The 10000-nt window shown below is 51.6% G+C and overlaps 2 protein-coding genes across 5 annotated transcripts in view; one reads left to right on the top strand and one right to left on the bottom strand.

The window, feature by feature from the left end:
• slpr (slipper) overlaps nucleotides 1-10000 on the top strand; it is a 213316-nt gene that overhangs the window by 100217 nt on the left and 103099 nt on the right. The gene's annotated exons all lie outside the window — the stretch shown is intronic.
• LOC138859935 (mucin-2-like) overlaps nucleotides 6779-10000 on the bottom strand; it is a gene marked incomplete at its 5' end in the record, with an annotated part of 58227 nt that continues 55005 nt past the window's right edge. The window contains one exon of the mRNA XM_070116444.1: nucleotides 6779-6913. Coding sequence (XP_069972545.1) covers nucleotides 6779-6913 — 135 coding nt within the window. The remainder of the gene's footprint in view (nucleotides 6914-10000) is intronic.

A 10000-nucleotide genomic window follows, 5' to 3' on the forward strand; every position in this document is an offset into this window, starting at 1 on the left:
AGAGAGAGGAAGAGGGGGAGACGGAGGAGGAGAAGGAGAGGGAGACGGAGACGGAGACGGAGATGGAGACGGAGAGGGAGATGGAGACGGAGAGGGAGAGGGAGAGGGAGAGGGAGACGGAGAGGGAGAGGGAGACGGAGGAGGAGAAGGAGAGGGAGAGGGAGACGGAGAGGGAGGGAGAGGGAGACGGAGGGGGAGGGATGGAGAGAGAGAAGATTAGGGAGAGAGAGAGAAGATTAGGGAGAGAGAGAGAGAAGATTAGGGAGAGAGAGAGAAGATTAGGGAGAGAGAGAGAGAAGATTAGGGAGAGAGAGAGAAGATTAGGGAGAGAGAGAGAAGATTAGGGAGAGAGAGAGAGAAGATTAGGGAGAGAGAGAGAGAGAAGGAGGGAGGGAGAGAGAGAAGATTAGGGAGAGAGAGAGAAGATTAGGGAGAGAGAGAGAGAAGATTAGGGAGGAGAGAGAGAGAGAGAGAGAGAGAGAGAGAGAGAGAGAGAGAGAGAGAGAGAGAGAGAGAGAGAGAGAGAGAGAGAGAGAGAGAGAGGTGGGGTGAGGGAGGAGGCAGGTTGGGGTGAGGGAGGAGGGGGTGGGGTAGGGAGGTATTTCCTCGTGTAATCGGAGCAGCCAATGAGACACGAGGATCAGCTGCTCAAAGGTTAGGTTGGCATCATCACCTCCCGGGGTTGCTCTCATCCCTCTCTCCTCCCCCTCTCCCTCTCCCCTGTGTCCTCTGTCCTCTCTTCTCCCTCCCCCTCTCCCTCCCCCTCTCCCCTCTGACCTCTGTCCTCACCCATCTCCCCTCTCTCCTCCCCTCCCTCTGTCCTCTGTCCTCTTCTCTCCCTCTCCGACCTCCTCTCCCCCTCTCCCCTCTGTCCTCACCCAATCTCCCCCTCTCCTCTCCCCTCTATCCTCTGTCCTCATCCCTCATCCACCCCTCCTCCTTTCTTCACTCCACATCTCCATCTCCCCCCTGTTCTACTCTCCTCCTCCTCCTCCTCCTCCTCCTCTACCCTCTCGCCTTGTCCTCTTCCCTTTCTTCCCCTCTCTTCTCTCTCTCTCCCTCTCCTCCTCTGCCCCTGTTCTCCTCTCTCCTGCCTTCTCCCCTTCTCACCCTGTCCTTCCCTCCCCTCCTTTGATCCCTCTCTTCCCCCGTCCACTTCTTCTCTGCCTATCCTCTCCCTCTCCCCCTCCCCTTGTCCTCTCCTCCCCTCCTCTTCCTCTCATGTGACTTGGGTCTTCGCATGTTGTCATGTCAGTTTGTTTGTCTTTTTATTTTCCTTTTTTATTGTATCCTTAATTTTTTTTTGTTGTCTTTTTTATTGTCTCCTTTTTGTGTGTGTTTTCTTGTTTTTTTATTGTATCTCCCTTTTATTTTGTGTGTTGTCTTTTTTATTGTTTCGTCTCTTTGTCGTGTTTATTTTATTATTGCATCTCCTTTTTGTGTGTTGTCTTTTTGTTTTTATTGTATCTCCCTTTTATTTTGTGTGTTTGTTGTCTTTTTTCTCTTCTTTTTTGTTTTTTTTTATCCTCGGTGTTTTGCAGGATATTCTTCAGCATCAATCCCTTGCGACAGATGTTTACGTTTGGGAGAGATAAAGAAGAAAAAGGGGAGGGAGGAGAGGGAGAAGGAGTAAAGAGGAAGGTAGAAGAAGAAGAAAAAGGGAAAAGGGAAGGGGAAGGGTAAGAATAAAAGGAGAAGAAGAAGGAAAGAAGGTTAAAATGATAATAATAATAATAATAATAATAATAATAATAATAATAATAATAATAATAAAACTAGATAAATAAAAAGTAATAAGAAAATGAAAACGGTGCGGCACGCGCATATGCACACACACACACACACACACACACACACACACACACACACACACACACACACACACACACACACACACACACACACACACACACACACACACACACACACACACTCTCACTCACACACACACGAGCACATGAGGCACATTGGACACCCCCCCTCCCCCACCTCTCCCTCCCTCATGGCCACCATTCTCTCTCTTACCCCTTCCCTACCCCCTCCATCCCCTCGCTTACCCCTTCCCTCCCCCCCCCCTCCTTTCCTTCGCCGGACAGGGCACCTCTTACCATAACAAAGCTCCAAGTCGCGTGACAATATGCAAATGAGGGAGGGAGAGAGAGAGAGAGAGAGAGAGAGAGAGAAAGATCTTGCGGTTGGCGGTAGTGGCTTGGTGGGGGAGCGGCGGTGTGGTTTGGACTGGTGGGGTGTTGGGGGGATTGGGGGAGGGGGGAGGGGTGAGGGGGGAGTGGGTGGGGGTGTAGGGGGTTGGGTGTGTGGGGGTGGGTGGGGAGAGGGAGAGAAGGGTTTGGGGTATGGGGGAGGGGATATGTGGATATGTGTAGGGGGATGTGGATAGGGGATGGGGTGGGGGTGGATGTGGATGTAAGTAGGGGGATGTGTGTGTATATGTGTCTGATTGTGTGTCTGCATGGTAGCGTTTGTGTGTGGATGTCTGTCTGTAAGTATGTATGTTTGTTTGCATGTTCGAATTAGCGTGTGTGCGTGTGTTTCTGTCTATGTCTGATTGTCTGTGTGTCTGTCTGTTCGGAATTATCGCGTACGTGCATTACTGTCTTGTCTGTCTGTCTGTCTGTCTGTATATGTCGATCGGAATTTGCGTGTATGTATATATCTGTCTCGTGGGGAGTGTGTCTGTGGCAGTGTCCGTGCATGTATCGGCTTGTGTCTGAATTAGCATGTGTCTGTATGTTTTTTTTTCTGTGTATGTGTCTGTGTCTGTATATTTCTATGTCGCGACTGTGTATGTGACCGTTTGTGTGTATGTTTGTGTCTGTTAGAGCGTGCCGGTTTGAGAAAGAGAAGAGAAGAGATGAGAAAAGGAAATTGAAATAAGAGAAGAAAAGAGGAGAAAAAGAAAGAAATGATGGAAGAGAAGGGAAGAGAACAGAAGAGAAATGAGAGAAGAGAAAATAGAAAAAAATAAAATAAACGAGAGATGAGAGAAGAGTAAAGACAAGAGAAATAAGAGAAGAGAAAAAAGAAGAGAAATAAGAGAAGAGAAATAAGAGAAGAGAAAAAAAGAAGAGAAATGAGAGAAAAGAAGAGAAAAGAAAAGAGAAATAAGAGAAGAGAAGAGAAATAAGAAAAGAGAAGGGAAGAGAAAAGACTTCAAAAGAAATGTGAGAAGAGGAGAACAAACGCGGCGAATAAAAGAGAATGGGAAAGGGGAAAAGGAGAAGAGAATAAAAAGAGGAGAAACGGCCAGGCAGCGGCGCTCGAGGAAGGATTGGTGTGCGAAAGCAGGAGGAGGAGAAAGAGGAAGAAGAAGAAGAGGGGGAGGAAAAGGAAGAAGAAGTACAGGAGGAGAAAGAATAGGAAGAGGAGAAGACGAAGAAGGAGAAGGAGAAGAGGAAAAAAAAAGAAAAGCAGGAAGGAGGAGGAAAAACAAGAGAAGAAGAAAAATAATAGTAATGATGAGAAGAAAAGGAAGAAGAAAAATATATGGAGATTTTCTGCTTCTTGCTGATGAAAGTGACCGGGTTGCAGGCGTCGATATCGGATTGTTTGTTAGTTTGTATTTGTTTGTCTTTAGAGGGATCCGTTTGTTAGTTTGTTGGTTTGTAGTTCTTTGTCTGTCTGTCTGTCTGTCTGTCTCGTTTTATCTGTCTTGTGTCTTTGTCTGTTGGTGTTTTCTATGCTTAGAGGGATGTGTCTGTTTGTGTTTGTGTAATGGTTGACTGGTACTGAGGCTCTTGCTCTTACAAGGACTTGCACTCACACACACACTCACACACACACACACACACACACACACACACACACACACACACACACACACACACACACACACACACACACACACACACACACACACACACACACACACCTCCAGCAGCCGCAACCACCACTGCAATCCCCCCCTTAACCCCTCCCCCCTCTCCCTCCTCTCCCTCCTCTCCCTCCTCTCCCTCCCTTTCCTTTACCACCCACCCCCTCCCCTCCCCCATAGACAGACCGAGGACCGCAGTCAGTCAGTCACCCACGCTGGAAAAAAAGACTGCGACCCCCACGTCGGATTCAGTGGCTTTTCCCCTTGATGTTTGTCTGTCTGTAGTTCTTTGTGTCTTGTCTTTGTCTTTCTGTCTTTCTATATCGGGCTTTCTCTCTTTCTATCTGTCCTTTTCTCTCTCTCTCTCTCTCTCTCTCTCTCTCTCTCTCTCTCTCTCTCTCTCTCTCTCTCTCTCTCTCTCTCTCTCTCTCTCTCTCTTTCTCTCTATATATATATATATATATATATATATATATATATATATATATATATATATACTTACATATATATACCACTATTCTTGTTTTTGTCTACCTCTGATAATAAGAGACAAATTAAGTTCTACAGCATTTTTATGATTAATGATATGCATCCATAAGTTCTTTGTGTGTGCGTGCGTGTGTGTGTGTGTGTTGGGGGGGAGTCTATTTATTGGTGTGTGTGTGTGTGTCTGTGCGTGTGCGCGTGTGTGTCTGTCTGTCTGTATGTGTGTGGGTGTGTGTGTGTGTGAGCAGCACGCGTCCCCCGTCTCTGATTACATCCCCGCCACCGCATGTTCAGCGCCCGTGGCACGTGTACCCTGCATCTGTCCACTCCCGGCCCCTTCTCCCCCCTCCCGACCCACCCTCTCCCCTCATGGCCCCTCCTCCCCCTCCCAACCCCCCTCCTGACCCGCTCTCTTCCCTCGCGCCACCCACCCACCTACACTCCGACCCCCTTCGTCCCCTCACCCCCCCCCCTCCTCTGCATCCACTCTCACTCCCTTTCTCCCCTTCCTTTCCCACACTTCTAAATCCCCACCTCTCCTTCTCCCTCTCTTCCCCACTGTCCCCTCTCCCTCCCCACCTCTCCTCCTTCTCTCTTCCCTTCCCCCACTTTCCCTCCCACCTCTCCTCTCTTCCCGTCCCCACCTCTCCTCTCTTCCCCTCTCCCCTCTCCCCTTCAGTCCTCTCCACCTGGTCCTGTTTGTCTGGCTGTCTGTTACTTTGTCGACTCACTTCTGTAACCCTTGTCCCTGGGTCTGCTCCCCGACCTCTTTCTCTTCCCTTCCTCCTCCTCCCCTTTTCTCTCCACCCATTTGTTTTTCTTTTCTAGCTCTCTCCACTTCTCTTTTTCTTTTCTTTTCCCTCCTCCTCCTTTATTCCCATTCTCCTTTCTCTCGCATGCTCTTTCTCTGTTTTTCTTGTCCCTCTCCATGTTCTCCTTCTACCTCCTCTTTCTCGTCCTTTTGTTTCTCCTCCTCCTTCCTCTTATTCCTGTTCCTCACCCTTCTGTTCCTCCTTTCTCTCTTCCTGTTCCTGTTTCTGCCTTTACTCCTCCTCCTCTTCCCTTTTCTTCCTGTTCCTCCTTTCTCCTCTTGTGCCTCCTCTTCCTCCTCCTTCTTCCTCATCCTGTCCCTCCTCCTTCTTCCTCATCCTCTCCCTCCTCCTTCTTCCTCATCCTCTCCCTCCTCCATCCTCCTCCTCTCCCTCCTCCATCCTCCTCCTCATCATCATCCTCTTTCTACTTCCCCTCAACCTCCTCCTCCTCCTCCTCTTTCTACTTCTCCTCAGCCTCCTCCTCCTCCTGTCCTTTCCCCTTCTCCTCCTGTTCCTCCTTTTCCTTCTCCTCCCCCTCCTCCTCTTCCTCCTCCACCTCCTATCCTCCGCCTCTTCCTCCTCCTCCTCTATCACCTCCTATCCTCCGCCCCTTCCCCCTCCTCCTCCTCCTCCTCCTCCTCGTCCCTGTCTTCTTCCTCCCCCTCCTCCTCCTCCTCCTCTTCCCTGTCTTCCTCCTCCTCCACCTCCTCCCTCTATTCAGCCGGCCAACCGTCATCAAAATTTGCAATGGAAGAAACATCGTCGAAGATCCTGTTGTTGGCCTCTTCTTTTGTCAGGGAGGAAAAGGTATGGGGAGGAGGGGGAAGGGGAAGGGGGGAGGGGGAGGAGAAGGAGACAGGACTGAGATGGGGAAGAGGAGGAAGTTGGGGAGCTGACGGGGGGAGAGCCGGGGAGTTGAGGGGAGTCAGAGGGGGTAGAGGGTCAGACGGGGGAGGGGTGAGGGGAGTGGAGGGGAAAGGGTTCCAGGGAGTTAAGAGGAGCTTAGGAAACATACAGGGAGGGATCGGGGGTGGTGTCAGGAGGAGGGTTAGGAACTGGAGGGAGGGGAGGAATCAGGAGGCCAGGTTGGGAACGGGGTAGGGAACGGGGTAGGGGAGGGGAGGTTGGGAATACGGGGGAGGGTCTGAGGGAGTGTCAGGAGGTCATAGGATCAGGGAACGGGAAGGGGGAGTCAGGGGGTCAGGAGAGGTAGGGGTCAACGGGTTAGGGAACACGGGGGGGGGGGAGTCAGCGGAGGTCAGAGAGGGTTCAGGGAACGCGTGGAGAGAGGCTGTAGGACCGCATTACGACCTTGCCCTCCCCCCCCCCTCCCAGGTGGCCCCGTTGGTCTTTCCTGTGTGAGGTTGCGCGGTCGTTCCTGGCGGTCGTGTACAGGCACGTGGGGTCTTGTGGAGGCGCGCGGTCGTCCGTGAGATTGGTCGTAGTGGTCTTGGTCATGCGGAAACCGTGGTCGTTTTTTTTCCCCGTCGGGAGGTCGTTCCCCTGTTCATAAGGTCGTGCAATCGGTCCTAGTGGCTCTGGCGGTCGTATGGAAGTAACAAGAAGTCATGAGGTCGTGGAAGCTCAAGGTCGTCTCCTTTTGTGAGGTCGTTTGGTCGTTCCTGGGTGGTCGTGTGGAGGCTCGTCGTCAGGGCACGAGGTAGACACTAGTAGTGGTCATTCCCGTTCGTGAGGTCGTGTGGAAGCACGCGGCCCCGAGTTCATGGGGTCGTAGGGGAGGTTCGCGGTCGTCGTCGTTGGCGCTGTGTAATCGGACCTGTATCTGGAGGTGGTCGTGGAGGAACGTGGTCGTCTCTCCACCCCCTTCTCCTCCCTCCACCCCCTTCCCCTTCCCCTTCCCCCACCCACCCACCCACCCACCCACCCCGCGCTCTTTGTCAAGTCGTGAGGTCGTACCCTGGGGGATTAAGCCCGGTGCGGTGCGCGCCGTCGCACTTCACTTACTCTTATTACGCAATCCCAGGGTACGTTCCTGGCCGAGGGTCGGTGTCTGTGTCTGTTTTTGTCTGTCTGTCTGTCTGTCTGTGTCTCGGGGTCCATGTCTGTATCTGTGTCTGTCTTTGTCTGTCGGGGTACATGTCTGTATCTGTGTCTGTCTTTGTCTGTCGGGGTACATGTCTGTATCTGTGTCTGTCTTTGTCTGTCGGGGTACATGTCTGTCTGTGTTTGTCTGTTTCTATCGGTGTCTGTCGGGGTCCACGTTTGTGCCTGTATCTGTCTGTCTGTTTCTGTTGGGGTCTGTGTCTGTGTCTTTCTTTTAGGGTCTATTTCTATTTTGTCGGGGTCTGTATCTGTGTCTGTTTATTTCTGTTGGGGTCTGTGTCTGTGTCTATTTGTGTCTGTCTTTACCTGTCTGTCTGTATCTCCGAATCTATGTCGGTATCTATTTGTGTCTTTGTCTTTTCCTGTCTTTCTATATTTTCGTATCTATGTCGGCATCTGTTTTTATGCCTGTTTGTCTGTGTCCATGTTTGTGTCATTGTTGCGTGTGTCTGTCTTTGCGTTTCTGTGAGTGTATGTCTGCGTGTGCGTTTGTGTGGGCACCGGCATATATGTCAGTGTATGCATGTGTATTCTTTTTTATTATTTTTTTTCGAAATTTATCAAAACTTCCGACTGCTCTTATTACCTCTTTATCTTTTCCTCTCTTTTTCCTCCTTTTCCTCTTTTTTTCTCTCTTCGTTAACGGTTTTTGTATCACTTTTTTTAAACTCACTGATTGGTAACCGTCAGTAGCAACAGGGAGGGAGAGAGGGGAAAGAGGAGGCAGGGAGAGGGGGAGAGAGGGAGTCAGGGAGTGAGGGAGAAGGAGGAGAAGGGCAAAGAGGGAAAGTGAGAGAGGGAAAAGGGAGAAGGAGAAGAGCAGAGAGAGGGGCAGAGAGGGAGCGGGAGAGAGGGAGGAAGAGGGGAAAGAGGGGAATGGGGAAGAGAGATGAAGATGTGCAGAGAAAGAGAATAATGGAGTTAGTGAGGGAGAGAGAGAGAGAGAGAGAGAGAGAGAGAGAGAGAGAGAGAGAGAGAGAGAGAGAGAGAGAGAGAGAGAGAGAGAGAGAGAGAGAGAGAGACCGCATGTTGACTTTGACTTTGTTATTACAGCTGGACTCATCAACTTCAGGGAAGGGGGGTGGGGGGTTGGTGCCTGGGGGTTGGAAGGGGAAATGTTAGGTAGGTGAGTGTCCAGGTGGGAAGGAGGGAGCGAGCGAGAGAGGGAGAGAGGAGGAGGAGGGTGACGGGGACGGGGAGAGGGGGAGGAGGATGGGAGGGAGGATGAGTGTAACGGGGAGAAGGAGAAGAGAGGGAGAGAGTTGGGGTTAATAAGGGATGGGGGAGAGGACGAGGGAAAGCGAAAGAGGAAAAGGGGAAAATAGAAATGGAAATGTGAGTGAGAGAGAGAGAGAGAGCGAGAGAGAGAGAGAGAGAGTGAGTGTGTGAGTGAGTGAGTGTGTGAGTGAGTGAGTGAGTGAGTGAGAGAGAGAGAGCGAGAGCGAGAGAGCTAAAGAAAGAAAATGAGCAAGGGACAGAGAAAAGGAAAGAGAATGAGAGAGAGAGCCCGTGAGTCAGAGAGTGAATAAGCACGCGACAGACAACGCGACAGCAAGAGTCTCCTCACTCATCATCCTGTAGCTGTCCTCTCCGAGTCATAGTCATCGCAGTAGGCCTACCCTGGAGTGGTGGTTGTCGCTTCTTTCTCTCTCTCTCTCTCTCTCTCTCTCTCTCTCTCTCTCTCTCTCTCTCTCTCTCTCTCTCTCCCTACTCTCTCTCTCACTCTCTCTCTCTCTTTCTCTCTTTCTCTCTCTTTCTCTCTTTCTCTCCCTCCCTCCCTCCCTCCCTTCCTCCCTCTCTCCCTCCCCTCCACCTCCACTCTCTCCCTCCCTCTCTCCCTCCCTCCTTCCCTCCCTCCTCCCCTCCCTCTCTTCCTCTCTCCCTCCTTTCCCTCCCTCCTCCCCCTCCTTTCCCTCCCTCCTCCCTCCTTTTCCTCCCCTTCCCCCTCCCCCCTCTCTCTCTCTCTGTCTCTCTCACTCTCTCTGTCATTTTCTCTCTCTCTCTCTCTCTCTCTCTCTCTCTCTCTCTCTCTCTCTCTCCTATCTCTCTCTCTCTCTCTCTCTCTCTCTCTCTCTCTCTCTCTCTCTCTCTCCCTCCCTCCCTCCCTCCCTCCCTCCCTCTCTGTATTTCCTTCTCTCTCTCTCTCTCTCTCTCTCTCTCTTTCTCTCTATTCCTGCCTCCTCTCTCTCTCTCTCTCTCTCTCTCTCTCTCTCTCTCTCTCTCTCCTCTCCCTCCCTCCCTCTCCTCCCTCCCCTCCCTCCCCTCTCTCTCTCTCTGTCCCACAGCTCTTGTCTGTCTCTCTCTCTCTCTCTCTCTCTCTCTCTCTCTCTCTCTCTCTCTCTCTCTCTCTCTCTCTCTCTCTCTCTCTCTCTCTCTCTCTCTCTCTCTCTCTCTCTCTCTCTCCCTCTCCCTCCCTCCCTCCCTCCTTCCCTCCTCTCCTCTCCTCCCTCTCTCCTCCTCTCCTTCGCTCTCCTTCCTCTCCTCCTTCCTCTCTCTCCTCTCCCTTCCTCTCTCTCCCTCCTCCTTCCCCCTCTCTCCCTCACCTTCTCTCCCCTCTCTCTCTCTCCTTCCCTCTCTCCACTCTCCCTTCCCTCTCTCCCTCTCCTTCCATCTCTCCCTCCCTCCCTCTCCCTTCTCTCTCTCTCTCTCTCCCTCTCCTTCCCTCTCTCCCTCTCCTTCCCTCTCTCCCTCTCCTTCCCTCTCTCCCTCTCCTTCCCTTTCTCCCTCTCCTTCCCTTTCTCCCTCTCCTTCCTTCTCTCCCTCTCCTTCCCTCTCTCCCTCTCCTTCCCTCTCTCCCTCTCCTTCC

The sequence above is a fragment of the Penaeus vannamei genome, chromosome 39 (genome assembly GCF_042767895.1).
Source record: "Penaeus vannamei isolate JL-2024 chromosome 39, ASM4276789v1, whole genome shotgun sequence".
Lineage (NCBI taxonomy): Eukaryota > Metazoa > Arthropoda > Malacostraca > Decapoda > Penaeidae > Penaeus > Penaeus vannamei.